Source organism: Aptenodytes patagonicus, chromosome 5, assembly GCF_965638725.1.
Source record: "Aptenodytes patagonicus chromosome 5, bAptPat1.pri.cur, whole genome shotgun sequence".
Lineage (NCBI taxonomy): Eukaryota > Metazoa > Chordata > Aves > Sphenisciformes > Spheniscidae > Aptenodytes > Aptenodytes patagonicus.
Window position 1 is genome coordinate 19408316 of NC_134953.1, and position 20979 is coordinate 19429294.

Here is a 20979-nt window from a genome sequence, read left to right on the forward strand (position 1 = left end):
GGACATGAGACTCTTGGTAAAATCGCTCTCCAGAACGCACCTCACGTGGCAGCTGGGAGCTTCATACATGTTCTCAGTACTGAGGTTGGAGACTGCGTTGGAGACCCTTCTCTCTCACAGTATAAAAACTACCAAAGTAAAGAATGAGTTAATCTTATTGAGAGCTAGTAACACTTCTTCAGAGTTGTCTCTTCTTTGGAAACATTCTCCTACATTACCGAAATTATGCCTCCATCACTCTTTTCTCTCTTCCCTTCTTCAAGAACTGCTAAGTATCCTCTTAAAGACAGAGATATCAACTGTCCTCTTTATACTCCTTTCACAAATTTTCCTCGTCTTCTCTTTTTAGCAAGAAGCTATGGAAATTTATTAATTCCTAAGTTTTGTGGTCATAGGAGGGAAGGTGTTATTTCAATTCATGTGACTGGCAGCAGAGTTGTGTGAGCTGTTATATTGAAGTTTTTCAAATTTAGTACCTTTCCCTGGTCTCTTCACTTCAACTGCATCTTGAGCTACTCTTTATTTACAAAATGGAACTGCTCATTTAACTTACAGTGCATTGTTTCTACTCCTTGATTTAATACCTGAAGCTTTAGTGTACAAGTGCTAAGATTTTTCGCTTTCCTGACTATTTTTTCCAAAAACAAGATCACCATCCTTACTGAGTTCTGCTGCAAGGACATTCACTCCCTTGAGGCAAGCAAATGCACCATCAGATCTATACTGAGGGGGCAAGTTGTGCATTACACCTGTTTTGATAAGCATTTATTCATGATAGAAGTAATATTCATTTATCCAGAAATGTCAGCTATTACACTGGTTACAGCATCAATTTAAATATGTGTTTTGTAGGCTACTATGTACACCTTTTCTAACTCCCCCCCCAAATCTCTTCAGCTCAGGAAATACTGATAAAATGAAGAATTGGATTGTTGCAAATAAGATGTAGTTTATAGCACCAATAAAAAGCTGAGTCCAGAGTACAAAAATGATACAACAGTTCTAAAGTCTTTTTTTTTTTTAAATGCTGTTTTTGGTAAGCAAAGAGGCTATAAAGTCCAAAGCTGCTATATCCTATACTGCACACAGGGCCTATGGCAAGGATGCATGGAGAATATGTGAGAGGGTAAGAAAAATACTTCATTTTTATTGCACCTTGAATAAAAAGAGAACTCTGACCGAAGTTCTTTAAAGAGATACAACCCAGAAGCTCATATCCCAATTTCAATACTGCATCCATAGAAACTACAGATCTGAAAGCAAGGCAAATGCTTTTGTCCCTAACAGAAGGATGGGAGGCTCACAGTGGAAGACATCAAATTAGGCTGTGATGGATTTGGTCACAGGTTCTAAATCACTTGCATACCAGTACAGTATCTTTCTCCTCCTAATTATGTCTTTAATCCCTATGATGAAAATCTTAAGCTGTTTTAAATTCATCAACCAATTTCTTAGGAAATGGAATAAAGTGGATGGACCGAATGATTACATGTCAGACTTTCAATCCTTCAACAAAGATAATGATAGATGCACTGTATAGAACAACCAAAGCCGACAAGTTTTAAACTATCTGTCATGAGTAATAAGAGCTACAAATGCCATAGCAGGGCATGATAAGCAACCCTTGACTCCACAAGAACACATCAAAAACAGGCATTAAAGGAGTCATACTGTTCAGCAGATCTGAAGCTGAGTCAGAGTCTGCTAAGACCTCTTTCAATAGGGAAGTTATAGGTGTCTTGTCTGGAACATACTTTTGTCTTGACTTTCAAGGTGAACTGGTTGTTTACAAAAAGACACCTTTATATCAGGTTTGCAGAAAGCATAGTGGTCTTTCTTTGTTCAACCTGGTCATTGGAAAGGTTTGGAGAGAGTAAATTGTCTACAGTGTGCTGCCAGCTCCATGGTGGTTATCCTGGAAGTAATACAGATCTTCGCTCTGTTCATGAGGAAGCTGGCACAGACTGAAATTGGGATCCAACTTTGTTCCACATTGGGATTTTTTTATAAGATCTTGGCCAAAAGGTACAAGGTCTATCTTTCTCAAATTCTGTTGTTATATATGGATTTTTATAAATACTGGTTATTTATCTCTTTCACAGTGCCTTTCATCTGTATCTTGTTGTGTTGAAATTAATTATAGCAATGGTGGACTTCCTTCTATTTTGATATGCAGCACTTCAGTAATCTTGACCAAGTTTCACATCTACATCTGACACCCTGGCACAGACTCCCTAAGCATACAAATGTTCCCACAGAGACAGAACAACAGACCAGACCCACAGGGAGCAGTCACAACATAGACTCAACACTTCTCTTCAGAAACCATTTGGAAAAAACTGATACAAGGGTTAAAATAAGCCAGTCCCAGCACATTCTTTTTTGCCTTGACTCTGAGTTGATTATGAACAGACATACATAAAAGCTGGAAACTGTGGCTGGAGTTACAGAGTAGTTACAGACACACCATTTATCAATAGTTACAATGAGAGTAAATATTTGAGCAATATTATAGAAGTCAAAAGTCATAGCTGGCAGCTCATTAACAAGTGTTTTTCAATCTGTTTTATGATCCTTCACTGTTCTTTAATCTAGAACATCTTCTAGTTTGCAGCTTTCTTCTTATGTGGGTTAAAAGCAGTATTCAGCCACATTCATGGTTATTTTCTTTATGCTCCCATTCCCTCACACCTCTCCAAGTTTCTCACTTTTCATTAGAGATTATGCTTCTGCAAGCAAATCTCTAGCCAGACACACCTTTGCCATACAAAACCACAAGTGATATGCTAATTCCAACCAAAACCTGTTTGTTGAAGGATAAACAAAGAGAAGAGAACAGATCAGTGCGGGTCTGTGGCTCTTCGATATTATTTATTTCTGCTTCATAAGAACACAAAAGTACAATGCAGCCTGTGGAATTGTACCCATGTTTATTGGTGTAGTAGTAGTAAAAATAGTAATAATACTAATAATTTCTATAGAAATCATGCAGCTCTTTCATGCATGACTCACAGTTAGTTCATCCACAGTTAGAACCCAGATGTCCCAAGTTGCTGCATCTACCACAATTCATCTAATTGATCTGTAACTCATTGTTACAATCAAAATGACAATGTTAAGGTGACAACTCTAGGGCCAGCTCTCCAATATGCCAGAGCTGATTGAGAAGGTTTTATTTTCAGCAGGACTCATATTTCTATGGAGCTAGGCAGGAACGGTTCTTCATTTTAACTGCTGACTTCTTTCACACATTTCTCCTGATGGTTACAAGGAAAAGATGATCCTAAGCTGGCTGGAGGCACGCTGCCTTGCACAATGGGGTTTCTCCCGCAATAGCTCACCATTTTTGCAAAAGGTGAGTATTACAATTTCAGTTGCAATGAGTAAACCAACAAAGATATAAATAAGGACTATTCAGAGAAAGATAATGAGCAGTAGCTGGCTTTACTGGAAAAGCCTCTACGTAATCTGGCTCCTAGGCTCAGAGTTACTCTTTTACTCCTTGCTGTCCCCAGTAACGGCCATCAGTGATTCTGATCACTCCTTCACATGATGTTGCCTGCAAGAGGATCTCATTTTACAAACCAGCTTTTCTCCAGTGCCAGAAAGGTGTTTAAAATCAAAAGGAGAAATGGTGGCATGATGGCAAGTACACTGCGCCCCAGCTGCTCAGCTGGTAGGACAGAACCCTGGGGAAAAAGGAAGCTTTTATTTTCAGTGTGTTGCTTGTACCAGGGCTTGAACACTGACTTCAGACTAGCAGATTATATTTTAAATAGTTCTGAGTAAGACATTTGCAAGTGAACACTCAAAACTTGGATCCAACCTATTTAAGTCACCTCTGCTTCCAGTTTCTGGCAGTTTTTCTGACTTGGCTCTGAACCTTCTGACTGTGCCCATCTCTATTTTCATGTCTCTGCTTGAAAAATCCCGTTTCTTATCCAAGGCACAAAAGTATTGCCTTTCCCAAAAGCCAGGTCTGTTGTGTGTCACTTCTCAGCAAGATGACTGGCTGGAAACTTAGTTGTTATTCAAACTTTTCATTTCACAGCGATTCAGATTCTCATTAATTTGCTTCCATCAGAAGTTCAGCTTGTGAGACCTGTGATAACACACAGCCTTCTCTTATTAAAATCAAGGCATCCTGGGCTCATCCTCACTCCATATGTTATGTATTTCAGATGTTCCTGCTGGCATGGATCTTTCTGGATATATTTATTGTTATCACAGGTTGCCAGATGCATGTTATGGTGGCTGCCTTCCTTACCCAGTGCCTGCAAAGGAACTGCTCTTTGGATTCTACTTTAATAACATCCATGATTAAAGTTGTCAGCTGAAGGCTTTGTAACCACAACACCTAAAGATGTTTTTAGTTTCCAGCATAAATTAAAGAGTTCAGAACAAAATATTTACCACCACTACCACCTCCCAATTATTAAAAATCTGTACTAAGAAAATCGTTCTATTAGGTATGATGGCAAGATAAAAATAATGGATAAAACACAGTATAGGTGGTGATCTGAAGTGAAGAACCCTCACTAGCAAGCGTGTGTATTTTTTAGGGTTCGGTACATTGAGTTCACTGAATCCAGTTTTTTGGAAAGATGAGGTACTGACAGGGAGCCCAGTAAGAACACTGATCCACTGCTCCCCCTTCTGACAGAATAACATTTGCCTAAGCCTATGAAGAACTCTGTGAGAGTCTTTATACATTTATTTTGATGTACATGTGTTCAATTTTAAGCACATAAAATTATACAACTGTAGAAAATAAGGCTGAAAAGGCCTTCAGTTAGGTATCTTGTCCATCTCTCTGTCCCAAGACCCAGCTCCACCTTAACTGTTCTCGATAGATTTTTCTTTAAAAGACTTTTAAAAATTTTCATGAGGTTTTAGAGCCTCCCAAGGTGATCTGGTCCATATCTCGCTATACTTGCTGTTAGAAAATGTCTTGAAGTTCGAAAACAGAGATACTCTCCTGCTTCAGCTGAGGATTCTTCTCACTTCCTCTCTTCCATTCTCAGTGTAACTCAATTTCCTTTCTTGCCACCACCTTTTATGTATTTGAATGCTGTTGTCATACATGCCATTAGGGTTTTCAGCAGCAGACTAAGCTTTTCCTGTTCCTGCAGCTTTCCTCAGACACTGAGTTTCCTAGACCTCTGATCACTGAGAACTACCGCCAGCCTTCATGGGGACTACCCACATGCTTAAAGCTACATGCATATTGAAGTACTGTGCTGAACTGGGGACTTCATTCCTAGCGTTGCCCAAGGCTGGCAGACACATGCTGGTCTGGTTTAATTGCATGACACTTCAGTTAATTACTGTTTTGATAATAACAATCTGGCAGTTTTGCAAATGTCTTTAAACTTGTAACTGCACGTAAAAACTACCATATTTTGCTGGTGAAGGACAACCAGTGCCAAATTATTGTGAACCTCATCCACCTGACCAGCAGGCAGTGTTTAACTTACAGCTTCATAAGGTATTTCCTTAACAGTGCAGGTATGAACAGTGTATATTGGAAACTGGTGTTCTTAATATGTCTAGAAGCAAATTCCTTTGCCAATAAACAGCCATGTCCAATACCTAATGCTTACTGACACATTGATACACACATATATCCCCATTCTCATCAATAAAGAGGTTCAATCGCCTCCATTTGAGTACACAAAATGTGGAAGACAGAATAGCATCTCTGGTAGCTAATGCACACCAAGCGTATGCAGTCAAGCAAAACATAAAGAAATCAACAAGCCAATACATGCACACAAAATATTATAATGAAAACTTAGGAAGACATGGAAAGAAGACAGAATGGAAACTAATGGAGACTAAGCAATTGCCAGAGTCAAGAGCAATCAGCTCACAGGAGGGAGGGCAGTGAACTATGGTTGGGTTGGTGTTAAAGGCGCTATTAGAATTACATGCTCCTACTTCTGTTCTGTTTACTGTAGCTATTTGTAGTGTCAGTGGAATCCTTCAGCTTTCCCTAAAACAAATGCACAGTGTCTGCACAACTGAACAATAACAAACCAGTGAAGAAAGACCAGCATCTAGAAGCAATACAAGTAAGCGTACAATAAAAAATTGGGATGTACAGCTCCCAACATACAAACAACTTAGCAATAAACAAGCATATGATCAAATACAAGAGAATTGTTTGTTATGTACTTGTATACATGTGAAATATTCACTGAATATTTCTGTGTCAAGTATTCAGGAACTGTTAGGGATAACTGCAAGCAGTATTTTAAAGAATTAGAAAGAATATGCTAAGAGTGTCCCTTCAATGCATTTTTTAATACTTTACCTAGGATCTGCACTTTTTAAACATCAGTGGGAAAACACAGTCAACATTCATTTGTGGAATATATTCTAAAGATGCTCTGATTTGAACACATACCCATTTCTACATGAAAAAGAGCTTCCTGATTTGGTGACCACCTCTTGGGATTCCTCCACCTGAGATGATGAACACTAAGTCACAGTTTAATCACTTACAGCATCAGTTCGAACATGGCTGCATCTGTGGGGCATAAATGTAAAGGGAACCTTAGATTGCAGTTGCATTCGTTCTAGTAATGGTTTTAATAGGCCAAAACACTGAAGAAGGCTGCATCTCCCACTTAGCTTCTTCCCACAAAGAAAGCACTTGAGGAGCATTTAATCTTACCCACTTTTCCTACCTTTCTTCTACCCAAATTATGCAGATGAAAAAAATGCCTACAAATTAATCAAATGAAATTAGTTGTTGAAATAAAATCATCAACTCCCATGAAATCAGCTAAGCTAAAGATGAAACTGGCCCATGTGGTTTTGCTGTTTCAAAAATAAGTGCAGCAATAATTAAGAGCAGCAATAGAGTTTATCACAGCGACTTCAGGGTGTGGGCTTTGGTCCTCCACATTTTGGATGATCAGTCATTGCAACTTCTCCATTGTATCTGTGAGGATGGTTCTTGCACATAGGTTTACTTAGAAAAGGAAAAGTAAATATATCTGTGTAAGATACACACATGAGCAACGTCCTTACTATTTTGTTCTTCCTCAATGGTATTTCTCCTATGGTCCTGGTGACACACCCAAGTCTTAAGAGTGCATCACAGAATGACTTCACCACTCTGGCCTGCTTCTGAAATTTGGCAATATGCACGGCCATGTATCTTTGGTGGATTCAGGTTCATGATAAAAGGAAAACGTACGAATTCTTTAGCTTCTTGAGGTCCTCTCAACTTCTCCACTGCCTGATGGACTCTCCAGAGAGCTGTACCTCAGGTTGGTTGTCTGGTGTCAAAATTAGACTGCAGGCTTGACCATTAAAAATCCATACTACATCTGGAATAATGAGACTGGCAGAACTGAGGGACATTGCCTGTAGCACTGAGCAGAAAGGGCAGCATCTTCATTTGTGGTTTTCCCAGCAGCGCAATGCAGTGACTCTGATGTTGCAGGCCAGCATCAACTTTCAGCATCTCACCAGTGTTGGCTTGGGAGACATATTTGTACTTCTCACCTGCAAGAGGTACCCATGGTGTAACTGAGAAGCTGGAGATTGGTGAGGAGAGCTATTTATTTATTCTAAGTGGAACCGGAAACTCCTTGAGAAGGCAACAGCAAAACACCAAGACCTGCCAGTAACAGGTACTGGCACAAACATTCTGTCTGGAGAAAAGATCCATTTCCAACCTCTGCCTATCGTCCTCCTCTTTTTTTTTTTTAACACACCTTTAGAAAATCAGTAGTTACAGCTAGGTACACTAACTGGTAATGCAAAGTAGTAGTAGTTCCTGCATTATAGCGATATTTGTGAGAAAGCATGTCTCTAGGTTTGAGAGAAAAGCTTAGGACAAGGAAGTGTTAGACCAGAGGTAGTTTAATAGCTTCTAGGCTTGATTTTAGAAAGTGAGAATCCTGCTTTAAGGAAAAAAAATTTTGACCCAGAATTCCTCGCTGAAATGGAAAAGAAAGATGTCACCAAACAAAATAAACTGCATGGAGTAGATGATGATATTCTTGATTATTCTTTGTACCATGTGTATCACACATGATTAAGTAGGGTGCACCCATATGTGCACTGCTGATCTTAGAAAAATGAATCCCACATAGGACTTCCTATCCAGACATCAGTGTGGACAGTTTTAAGGTTAGTCATGCTCGGTTTCACAGACTCAAGAAGAGGCAGGGTATATGCTAGCTAAAATTCCAGGGTGATCTATCTGCTGATCTAACTCCTGTGGATTCTTTCAAGAGAAAACTTGTCAATGCATACCCATGCCTTGAGTTACCACCAAGCATTTAACAATGATGAAATAGCTTATTCTGGCATAGGTTACCCATAAAACGCTTGTAATTAACTCAAGGAAAAAATGCACTGAACTGTAAAACATCAAAAACAGAATAACTCTTCTTTCAGCTGTGAACATACTGGGAGATTTCCAGTTGCAGGAGTGTTACTTGAAATGGTAAGGCATGGCTGTCATGAAAGAGGTTGATGATGAAGAGAGCTTGTTCAGTGACTATCGATATGTGTGACGGAAGTCACTGATGCCAGGACACAACCTCAAAGCTACATGGGCTACCGATGGGGAAACATCCCCAGTTAAAGTGGGTAGCACTTGCTAACCTGGTTCACCAAAGAATTTTCTTACTTCACTTAGCATCAGTTCAGCATTCCTGGACTTCATTTAAGACAAATGTTCTTCACCCAAAATAAAGTTTCATTAATGTGTTGAAAGGGTGACTGGTTGCCTTCTCATACATTAAACACAGTGTGAAACACATGCTAATGCAGTCAGCTGCAATTCCAGTATCTCAGCACCACATGAAATCATACCATTAGCTCACTCCATATGCCACACTTCTACTAACTTCCATCAGGATAGCATAGTTCTGCTTCCCTTCAGTTCAGTAGGAACTTTCTCAATTACTTCAAATGTCATAAGGGCTACACTGCCCTTCTGCAGTAAGGCAACACGACAATGGTAAAAATAACGTAAGAATAATCACTTCAACCCATTGAGGTTGTAAGAAAATATTACACACTCATCAACAAAACTCTTTCTGTATGCCTACATAGAGAAAGGGACTCAAAATACAGTTATTTCAGATATGAACGTGAATAGAAAATTTGCACTGAAATTACTTTGGAAATAATTGGAACAAAAGCCATACAGCTCACAAACACTGAAATATCCATTCTGAAATGAGCCACTGTCCTGGTTTCAGCTGGGATAGAGTTAATTTTCTTCCTAGTAGCTGGTACAGTGCTGTGTTTTGGATTTAGGATGAGAATAATGTTGGTAAAAAAACCGATGTTTTAGCTGTTGCTAGGTAGTGTTTACACTAGTCAAGGACTTTTCAGCTTCCCATGCTCTACCGACTGAGAAGGCTGGAGGTGCACAAGAAGCTGGGAGGGGGCACAGCCAGGACAGCTGACCCCAACTGGCCAAAGGGGCATTCCATACCATGGGACGTCATGCTCAGTACATAAACTGGGGAAAGCTGGCCGGGGGGGCCGCTGCTCGGGGACTGGCTGGGCATTGGTTGGCGGGTGGTGAGCAATTGCATTGTGCATCACTTGCTTTGTGTATTCTTCTTATTATTATTACTATTATTATTGTTATTATGATTTTATTTTATTTCAATTATTAAACTGTTTTTACCTCAACCCACAAGTTTTCTCACTTCTACTCTTCCGATTATCTCCCCCATCCCACCGCGGGGGTGGGGAGTGAGCGAGTGGCTGCGTGGTGCTCAGTTGCTGACTGAAGTTAAACCACGACAGCCACAACTGGCATAAACAACGTATTTTACTCAAGAAACTAGGAGAAGTCAAAAAGCTTCACTGCATGTTTTAGTTGCTAAAGGAAATGGCACAGAAGACATTCTTGTTGCTTTCCCTATAGCTGAGTATTTTGAGAGGAGGAGTGATAAGCAAGTATTTATTGATTTCCCATTGTTTGTGAGTACCTTAAGCCTTTTGACTTTTAAAGAATTTGCTTCAACCTTTATATTAAAAAGTGAGTTTCATACCTGTTCACAATTCTTGGTGAATTGCCTGCCTCACAATCCTGAGGCAGCTCTCCTTGGACATGTGATTTTGTTGGCACAAATAATACACAGACATATCCCCCATATCACAATGATTATACACACTTAAAATGTTATGTAATTTACTAACTGTATGACCAGGAAAACAGGAGAGAGCTTTAAGCCAGGTCTCACATGGGTGTATTAACTTGTGAGCCTGGCTTGCAACATAAGTGTGGTCAGTGCCTGACAACATTGCCACATTGAAATCTCAGCCCTCTAGATGTGACTTTATTGTCAGCAGTATCCAGAGATGGAAAACTCCCATGAACATCACAGTCGTATTTCATCCCTAGGAAAAGACGTCTAAATTTTTACTTTATAAGGCTTTCTCTAGCCTCAGGTAAATGACCTAATTCGTTTCTTAATAACAGGGAGGAAGTGTATTTTTAAATCCTGCTTGCTGATGCTGCAGTTTGGTAGGGAAGGAGGTGTGCTCGGTAGAATGGTTATTTGTTCTAAAACAAAACGATAACCAATGATGCTGCTGAAGTGATGATGGACACTACTCACTCCTGTCTACACTCAGAGCAAAAGTGAAACCCCCAGGAGTCCAGGAAGAAGGTAAGGTGTGCATCTCCATCTCTGCCTACCTGCTCACTGGATGACTTGTTTGGTACCCCAGGTTAATCCACTGGGTCCACCCAAGGCCTACAGCCTATGGGTAACTGCCCTCAAACCAGCTCGTCTGCCCTAGCAATTAAACCACATCCACTTTTTCAGCTTCACCAATTTCAGTAGCATGGATAAATGCGAGCAACCTAAGAGTTACACACGCACAGCATGAAATGAACTTTTTTATTATGTTAGAAAATGAAACGACTCTTCAAGTTCCACTACAATCCAAATACCTTTAACACAAAAATATGCTCAGATCATCACAGATGACAAAAGCTGTACCAGGGACTAGTTTGGGCAAGGGCTTAGATTTAAAAGGCTGGAATTTTCTTAAAATAATGATCAATCAGTTCTCCAGCAAAGACAAGAACACTGAAGGTCTGTTTATTGTTTTCTTTGTCTGGTACAGTCTCGTAAAGACTTCAAACTGTAGTTTTTGGCATGGCTACGTCAGAGAAAATCCCAGAAGCAGACACAAAAATAAGAGAGAGTCTCATGCCATTCCCTTTTATTAGCACTGCGCCTCACCCGCTTGGTTATTCGCACATGCAGCAGCGGTAACTAGGAAGCCCATCTCAGCTGGCTCTTATATTATCTTTTGTAATGGCAAATTGCAGTGCCTCTCAGCTACAATAAATTATGTCAGTTTTTCTTTTCAAGATAAGTACCTTGAAAATCGGTGTAAAAAATCAGGGATAGTCTAAGCAAGCCCCAGATGTAAAGCAGAAAAGGCAACAAAATTTTACTTTTGCTTTAGCTTCATGCTGATGTCATTCTAGTGACTTCACTGTAATTACTGGACATTTGCACCATTATGAGAGCAGAATCTATCTCCCAAGGACAGGTTTTGTTGTAGCAAACTGGTTTTACTCCAGGAATCTGGTCTATAAAGCCCTTCCCTTGAAATATTTACGTGGCTATAAGCAAGTCAGAACATTTTTCTGAGGAGTGAATTCCAGCCAGCAAAAACACAGCCCTAGGCCCATGCTGAAGTGGGTAGGATTTTAAAAATTTCTGCAGCAGTTAGTGGTTAGGCACATAAAAACACTCCACCCTCCTGCCTCAGGCAAGAGAGAATATGCAGACAGTGCAGAGTGTACTTCATGCGTCAGGATACATCATTTGGCTTCAAACAAGATAACAGATTTCAGAAAAATGAGAGAAGGAGGTAATGCGTATGTGCCTTAAGACTTAGTATGTTGACTAGCATCTCAGTTACTCATTGGCAATGTTTAGGGACAAAAGGCCTGGCCATTGTGCCCAGCAAGCTGTTAAATGGAAGTTTTGTGATGCTCCTGGCACTCTGGAAGAGAAGAACCCATAAAGGTCAAACTGGAGTCTCTAAACCCAAAGTCAGTATCCTTTACTATCACACTTCACTTTGGCTTTGCTACTACAGATGATGCCCATAGGGCAATAGAACATGTTCTTGTCCTGTCAGTGCTGATGTGTGAGCCCTAGTGCTCTTCTGGTAATATAAGATTAATGAAAGAGATGATACATAGAGAATATCTTTCAATTGTGCAAACTGGTGTAAACTGAGAAAAAAATCCAATCACTAAAATGTCATCACAGAAACACCAAAGAAAATAAAACCAGGAAGCACATTTTTCTTCTGGTTCTTTGGGGAAACAAGTTTCTCCAAAGGGAAGCAGTATGTTCGGCAAATAGAGCTCAGTAATTTTATTACCCAGTGCACAATTTCCTATGCATTTTTTAATTTTATTTTGCTTACTCCAAACTATTCTGATCAGAAAAGGAATTAAAAAAAAAATCAAACAATAGCATTCTAGTGCTTAATAAGGACTGTATTGCAATGAACTTGCTAGCTGTGTGTGCATACCGGCGAGCTTAACTGAACAGTATGAGAAATGCTCTACAGTGTGCCATAAACATGCTGGTATCAATAACACATGGATAATCTCTTTTCCTCAAGGGAAACAGATGCGTACCTTTTCAGATGAAGGTTTTAGTCTGACTCCTGTTTGCCATCATCAAGTTGCAGGTAAAATAATATCCATCACTACTGGGCTTCTGCAATAAAAGGATGGATAGTCACTGGATAGTGACTGATGACACTCTAGCTCCCAGCTCTGTCAGGGGCCTCCTGCCAGATCTTGGACAAGTCATGTTTTTGCAGTACTACGTGTAAACACCAAGTAAACCAATAGGTAAATGTGGTAAACACAGCTAAACACTTAATACCAACCTGAAACAGGATCTCTTCCTAGAGTGATTACCCATCAGTGAATACTGATGATAATATGTCCTTTTCTCTACTCTATGTGTAGTACATTAAACTCATAAACCCAATGTGTGGAACCACCTTCCTATATTCACAGGCTCAAGCAGACTGTAATCCTCACTTGGGGTGGGGCACATGGGCGTTGCTCTAATAAAGTAGCAATGATAATGCACAGGATGACTTTTTCATGTGTTATGTTCCTGTAAAATCTTACTGGAATCTCAGCTGGCAAATGATCTAAAATCTCAAACTTTCTGTTGTTCTTGTGCAACTCAACTGTTAACATGTCTGTACAACAGAGCATGAGTAATTTAAAGCAGGGACCATCCTTGAGACAGAAGGAAATATGTTGTGAACTTGGAGACATGCCACCTCAAAGCTCCAGTGTATTCGAGATCCAACCCACCTGATAAATTTGCAGCAGAAGTTCTATTAGCACTTTTACTATTGCACTCAGGAGTCCATTTCTAACATGTTAAAAAATATTTATGACATTAAATTAGCTGCAGGTATTTAAAAAGAAAAGGGGGGGGGGGGGGCAGGTTTAAAAAATGCCTCCAAACTGCCTCAACAGTTGAGGTATCATGCAAGTTTTTTCGCTAGATGGTTAAAAAAGATCATACAACTTAGTCACATAATCTAACTTCCCACATTTGCTACTGAGAATATTATTTCTAAATCAATTTCACCCACAGATAGTCAACTCCTAGACAAGCAGTAATCTAAAGGCCCCAAGTTCTCAAATTTCCCAATGTGTCTTGTTCTAGATGGGCTTTGAATGCTTAGATACTTTTTACTGTAGGAGAGAAAAAGGTTGCTATCATCCCTGTGAAATTCTATTTGAAGTGAGTGAATCTATGTATACTTACGGTCAAAAGCACAGCAACTGCTAACATATTACCACACCTACACTCAGTGCTTACTCACCTCTCAGTGCAAGAGTGTATTTTGTCTCAATACAGATGGGAGTTACACAAGGCAAAGAGAAAACTGAGCATCCTCATCTGTGGTTGTGAGGAGAAACCAGGAAGGACATTAATGCATTTCTGCTACACAAATTAAGGGCATGATCTAGCGAAAGCATGCGGGTGCGTATATTCCATGTGCAACACTCAGCACAGCTGTGTGAGGCCTCGATGCACAGCACGGAGCAGTTCGGCTGTGGACAGTGCTGGAGGAACCACTGATACATCACCTACACGCAGCGGGCTGGGAGCTATCGCCATTATGGCTTCCGCAGCTCATTTTCTCAGTCCTGACAGTTATATTGGAAAAACATTTTGTACAAACCATTTTTGAGAAACGTAAATCCACGTGGGGAAACCACGTCTGCAGCATGGAAGGGAAGTTTGCTGAGAAAGACAAGAACATCATGCTTGCTTCAGCAGCACCTTTGAGCGTCAGGGCACTCTCTAATCCTGCTGTAAACTGCATGACTGCAACTACAGCTGGGGCTGCTCCTTGTCACAATCACAATCTACCTGCCTGGTTTTCCAGTCAAGTTTCTTCATTTTCACTTCTTTCTCCTTCCCTCACAACCAAGACAGCGCTGTTCAGATCGCACTTCTCCCGGTGCATTCCCCAGGGACAGTTTTTCCCCTTCTGTGAGGAGACAGTGCCAGAGGTAGAGGTGATGGGTGGCTTGAGGTGGAGAGTTGCGGTTCCCTTGGCTGTGCTGATAGGCTGAGCCTGGACCTGCCCCGCCACTCATGGTGGGGAATGCCCTAAGTTGAGGCTGGAGACCCCCTCCCTGGCGTGGGGACACTTGCAGCAGGATGGCACCAGGCCTTGGGCAAGACCCCAGCCGTTGGGTGGCAGGCCCATGCTAGCCTAAGGGACAGAGCATGGCCTTCCATGCCCAGCTGCAATAGAAGTGTGTACGGGGTTCCCAGGAACGCCCCGCACTGGGGACTCCACAAGCTCTGCTCTGCCCGGCACCTCTGCGGCAGCAGCGCCCAGCCCCGCATCCACCGCCCGCCCGACCGCAGAACAAGCTTCCCGTGCCCGCCCACACCACAGCCCCACGCAGCCTGCCACTGCGCGCAGGCGCACAGGAGCCTGCGCCGGCTAGGCACGGCGCCGCGCCGCGCACGCGCGCAGGCGTGCTGCCGACGCCGCAGTCGCCCCGCCCCTTTCCCCGGAAGCGGGAAATTGAAGCCCTGAGGCCGGTGAGGTGCTGGCGGTCTCGGGGGGGCCTCCCCGCTCGGCTCCTTTCCCTGGTGTCTGAGGGGAGCGGGTTCTGTTCCCCACAGATGCTGGTGTAGAGGAGGGAGGGGAGAGGCGAGGCGAGGCGAGGCGAGGGTCCCTCAGGGCTGTCTCCTTCCTTGACCCCCACCCCGGGTCCTGGCCCAGGTGGCTCCTAGGGGCGGGCTAGGCCTTGTTAGGGCTGGGGGCCTTGTGCTCCGCGAGGGGCCTCCCCTCGCTCCGCGGCGTGTGAGCGGCCTCTGGCTTGGTCTGTGACTGCGCTGCGGGTCTCTGCTGTGCTCCGTTTCTGGGGTGCCTCTTGGCCCTCCAGGGTGCATCGCCTCAGACAAAGCTTCCCGGATCTGTGGCTCTGCTTACGGGCTGCTCAGCCTTCTTTCCCCTTCTCTGTAGGGTGGAAAAGTAGCTAGGGGAAAATTGTTATTGAGTGTTAATAGAGCCTTCGGTTGGTGAGAGGAGAACGTAAAAGGAGTGAATGTTGTTACACGGATTAGCTTTAAGCAGGAAAACTGAGGTAGGTAGCATCACTTACCCAAAGTGCAAAATCAAGTAAGTACTGAAGTGCAAAATTGTCTTTTCCCCTTGTAGCCCAGATTTTCCTTACTTGCTGAACAGAATTATTTTTCTGTGTGATAAATAGCATTGCTGCTTGAAAATGTAAAGGATTCTTAGTCTGAGATCTTGGGGAAGGATTTAAGGGTGCAGGAGATCTATGTGAATGTGCTGCCAAACAGAGAGTTAAAGTAACAGCATTAGTGAACCACTGGAAAAAGTATTCATTGTAGTCAGGGTCATCTGAAGACAAATAATCTGCATTAGAATGTAAAGGCAGAGAGTCACAGGATTTATTTTGAAAGAGTTGAACGAGTCTGTTGAAGCTAGCTCTTGGGCTTGTATTTATTTTTCTGCTTAGTAAGATTTATTACATATTTGTGACATACTGTACATGTAGGTATGATGTAGCTTTTTCTAGGCTCTTGCTTACATTAAGAAATAGTAGTGATAACTTGCATTATATTTAATGGGTGCTGTGGGTTTCCTGTTCAATCGACAGATTGTTAAAATACCCAATTAACTAGACTTTACTAAAATCTGTTGTTTGGGTTTTTTTTTTAATAGAATACCATGTGTTGAATTTTGAACAACTAGGGGGAATGTTGACTTGTAAGATAAATGAGGATGTGTCCTTTGGTATAGAGCCAGGAAGACCAGGGTTGCTGGGTTAGTAAGGCTTTGGCATACTGAAGCTTTGGTATGTTTCATCTCTGAAGAGGAAGCCCCTTGTGCCAGTCTTGTGTTGCCTAGTGACTTGTTTGCAGGATTTTATTTTAAGAGGCTTCTGTTTTGGAACTCCTAATTGCAATTTGCAGGTAAGCAGAGGCATAGCTGACGATTTTCCAGCTGCATTTTGGTCATTAGCAGGTGGATCACAAGTGCTAAAGTAAGTTAAACATTGCCAAATCAATTAGAAGGTGGTACCTGCTGAGAGGTATGACTTACTGTTTTAATTAAGGCGCGTTTCTGAGTGATCTGGGGATGCTTACGTTTAATCTAAAATTCTACTTGTATGAGTAATTACTTTTTTAAGCAGCATCCCAGAAGGATCAAATGAGACTGTGGATTATTTTCACAGACCTGGGTACCCAATTATTTTGTTTTATAGAAAAGATTAATTGTTTATATATGTGGACAATAAAAATCTTGTGGCTCCCAACAATCCTTTTATCACTTATGCAGTTAAATGAAAGGACTAGTTCTTCACAACCTGGCTTAGTAAGGATTATTCCTTTGAGTTAGACAAGCAGTAAGGGTCATTCAGGTTAAGAAGATACAGTTTGTTTGGAGTGAGCTTTTTTGATGAGTTCGATGTTGCAGGATTTATAGGCATAGTGTAATGGGTTCGTGTACTTCATAAGTTGTCTTGCTCCTTTTTAACACGTGAAAGAGGATATCAGAAAAAAAAATGATAATGGAGAATATCTGTAAGACTTTTTATAATATTTTTCATCTTTTTAAGAAAAAATTCCATAGTTTTATGAGTGAGGGAAAAATAATATACAAAATTCATAGTAAGATACTTTATACCAGTTAGCAGTGTCATTCATCCTCTTGAAGAAAAGCCATTCACAAAGCAAGATGCTACTTAGCATGTGAAACAGTTGTATAACTTATGGAGATGTCTTCTTGAACTTAACAATTAGAAAATAAGCCTTAGTATTTCTTATTAGAGCTTTTCACTCATTTCTACAGCCACATGGCTCATTATAAACAGGTGAAAATGGCACCATATGTAATTCATTGTCTTCTAACAGAAACTGCTATCCATCTTGAGATGGAAGAACCAGTGTTTGATAAATTGACATCTTTGTGCAATACCCCAAAGGATTCTGGGACAGCAGCTCCACAGAGGACTAGTTCAGGGAAACAGGTATGAAAACTTATTTGTTTTTCCAGTAATGTGACTCTTCATAGTAACAAAAATGCCTGTGAAATCATGAAGTAGTTGGAGTCACTGAGATACTGTTTGCTGGAAGGCTAAAGATAGGTAGCTTATACCTATAGCTGCAAGGTTGTCCAGGTGAGGAATGTGCTTGGTATACTTTGCTCTGAATATGCAGATGTTTGCTGTGAATACAAAGCGATGGAGCAGTATACCCAAAATGCCATACTAATAAATTTAAATACTATTTAGGGTTTGTGGTGGTTTTTGTTGTTTGTTTGTTTTTTTTAATCTGTCATCTTCAGTTTTCTCAAATCCTAGTTTTCTGGGTTGCTGTGTATGCAGAATGACTTTCTGTGACTTCTGCTTGCACTTGAACAAAGTACACTGCTTTCAGTTTGTATATTCTCCATAATGCTGAGCTCTACTTTGGTGTCCACCCTAGCATGCGTTATGGTGATGCTGTCATGCTCACCATCTGGACCTATGCAGGATAGGGCTAGTTTGCAAGTGTTCCTTAAATAATCCCTCTCTCCCATATTTTAGTATATTTTCACAGGTAAAAACACTAGACACAGATTATTAAAAAAAAAAAAATTATTAACTTTTGAAGAAAAAGAATCACTTTTTAGATGCTTATCAGTGAAGGATCTCAAAGCATGAACAATTCAAAATTATACAGATCATTTCTAATACTCTCAAGTAGAATACAGATGTTTTATACTAGTGCTAATGCAGAAAGTGTATGTGTGGTGGGATGGAACAGCAAAAAACCCCCATCCCTTATCTCCATTAAACTAGAGGGGGAAATTGAACATGAAGGAATAAAATCAGCCAAGTTGAAATATGCTGTATATCTTCTGCACAAAGACTAGATGAGTAGGTTTGTCTCAATGGAATACAGAATTTGCTCCTAGAAAATGTGGAGGTACATCTTTCCATATCTTGCAGCTGTGTGTGCAAACACATGTGAAAGGAAGAAGTTAACTTTGTTATGTTTGTGAAAGCTATAGTGAGAATTAGGAAGTCTGGCTTTACAATGATCTTTACATATATGACACGTTCTGTCTAAATAATAACCAGGGTAAACAGTTCTTTGAAATTTGTTCAAAAGATTAGATTATTCTGATCCTTCTGGGTTTTTTTGTTGTTTTTTTTTTTAGCCACTGAGTGCAGCTCTGAGGGAGCGATTAAGGAAAACAAGACGTTCATTTAATGCTAATTTTACAGTGGCAAAGCAGCTAAAAATAGACACTGAAGAAAAAGACTGTGCTGATGCTGACAAAGGGTGCCTGCCAAAGACAAGTACAGATTGTTCCAGATTACAAGATGGTTCTGAAAACCTGGAAAGAAATGGCACTGGACATACATGTTTCCAAAGTCCCCTACCGGAAAAAGGTCTGTGTGGATCAGCAGAGAATTCTCATGTGCTACAGGCTGATCTTAGTCAGCAACAGTCCCTAGAAGAAAAAGTAAGGTTGGTGAAACAAGTGCAAGAGAAGGAAGAACTACTTCGAAGGCTCAAACTGGTTAAGATGTACCGATCTAAGGTGAGGCGAACCTCTGAAAAAGCACTTTTAAGTCATTCTTTGAAGTAGAATTCATAGTGTAATCCTCATTTATTGATTTAAGCAACAATATTGACTGACTTATTTTGGTGTGGTGTTTGTGTATTGTCTCAGTTTAAGGTGTTTTATAAAAAATAGATCTGCGGGGTATCAAAAAATCCCGCATTTCAGCCAATGACAATTTTTTTTGTTTTGTCCCAATTTCAGAACAACCTGTCTGAACTGCAGGCTTTGATAGTGAAATGGAGAAGTAGTACCCAGCTGATGCTATATGAACTACAGTCAGCCTTTTCTGCAGATGGCAAGAAAGTGAGTCTCACTCAGCTGATAGATACTTTTGGATTAGAAGACCAGTTATTGCACTACAGCAGAACAGAAGAAGATTTTGTAGATGCATAATCTACAGGTGCAAAGCTTTCAATTACACACAGGCATAAGCAGAAAAGACTGAATGAATTCTGATCACATAAGAAGTGTTGATCAGACAGTAGACTTTATGCTTTGAGGTTAGGAGGTTTTCTCGGGAGATACTTGTAAAGCTATGTACTTAGATACAGTAGGCACTGTAAAAGGCATTACTTCACGGAAAAGATTGAACTCGTGCTGTTTTGGAAAACCTGGCTCGATAACTTGATCAGTGAATAGTTATTTAATAAAAATAAAATGAAATCAAGTCATACTTAACAGGTAGAAGGTAGTCTGTTCTTTGATTAGTCTTTGCATGGTTACTTGTCTTGAAATAATGACCTCAAATTAATTGTCATTTCTGTTGATGTTCAGATGGGGAAGAGTTTGGTTCTTTATTCATAGATGTATCCCCATTTTACAGATGTCTTCCTGCTGCCAGTCAGTTAATGACAGCATTTTGTGAGTTAAGTAAAGATAACTAATTTTCATGTTGTTAATATTCTGAAGCTGCAATGAGATGTTCTCAATAGCTTTAATTATTACTGAGGGAAATGTGCCATAATGCAATCATTTTCAGATACTGGTCCAGACAGTTCTCTTCAGGGCAGCTGTCTCTTAAGCATTCTGCCACAGCCTGAGATAATAGAAGCTAAGGCAAGAAAATTGCAACCAACATCTGTCTATTCTACTACTTCGTGTGAGAGCCAAGGTGTTTTCTCTCTTCAAATAAATAAGAAAAACAAGGCCTTGTCTAATGGGAGCGCTTCAAATACAGCAGCATAAAGCTGAATAAAACTTCAGCATTTCATTTATCCTCCAATAAATGTTGTCTTTTTAAAATGTTTTTTTAATCTTAACTTGAAATTGCTTCTTTTCTCATGATGGCCTATGCATATAGTGTGGTGACTTCTGTCTGCTTGTCAAGTGTAACTACATAAATCTTAACTACTCTACACCTCTCCCTGCTATGAATATTGTTTTATATGCAATCACATTCCTTATTGGCTGTACCTTAACTGTTTTGTTTACAGGTGGCATTTCCTGTTTCCTGAATAAGGAGTAATTTCTTACATACCTCAAGGGAAAGAAAATCAAAGATCATGCAGACCCTTTTAACATTAGACTTAAATCTGTACCCACAACTTGCCCTTAGGAATACTGAATGTTGCTGTCCAGAGAGAATTAAGGAAGAAAAACCTTTATTGGTAATCACATTTTGAGTATTGAGACACTATTTCTTCTGCCTCTTTAGGTTAATAAAAAAAGGTGATGGTGCCTGGTGAAGGGGGCGGTTCTCTTCCCTGAGACCCTTGGCAAATTTGGAACTCTGTTACTTCTAGGGAAGTTTCAGCAGGAAGAAAAAAAATCTTGCAAGAAGAATGGAGATGTAATTAGAATCCTTAC

At 40.5% G+C, this 20979-nt stretch overlaps 1 protein-coding gene across 4 annotated transcripts; it reads left to right on the top strand.

The window, feature by feature from the left end:
* Positions 1-15098: 15098 nt before the first annotated feature.
* On the top strand, positions 15099-20601 carry SFR1 (SWI5 dependent homologous recombination repair protein 1). 4 transcript variants are annotated; one of them, XM_076338961.1, is made up of 4 exons: positions 15099-15125; positions 17472-17587; positions 18763-19149; positions 19375-20601. In XM_076338961.1, the coding sequence occupies exons 2-4, from the start codon at positions 17492-17494 to the stop codon at positions 19564-19566; spliced, it is 675 nt and encodes a 224-aa protein (XP_076195076.1). In that variant the 5' UTR covers positions 15099-15125; positions 17472-17491; the 3' UTR covers positions 19567-20601. The 4 variants fall into 4 exon arrangements, with proteins under 4 accessions (XP_076195076.1, XP_076195075.1, XP_076195078.1 ...); XM_076338960.1 differs by lacking the exon at positions 15099-15125 and adding an exon at positions 15476-15673; XM_076338963.1 differs by lacking the exon at positions 15099-15125 and adding an exon at positions 15659-15708.
* Positions 20602-20979: the final 378 nt, after the last annotated feature.

Excerpts from the sequence above, each read along its gene's own strand:
- SFR1 (XM_076338959.1), top strand. The coding sequence starts at position 17,414 with ATGGCTCATTATAAACAGGTGAAAATGGCACCATATGTAATTCATTGT. Across the intron at positions 17,588-18,762 it reads GGACTAGTTCAGGGAAACAG|CCACTGAGTGCAGCTCTGAG; the intron begins GTATGAAAACTT and ends TTTTTTTTTTAG. Across the intron at positions 19,150-19,374 it reads TTAAGATGTACCGATCTAAG|AACAACCTGTCTGAACTGCA; the intron begins GTGAGGCGAACC and ends TCCCAATTTCAG.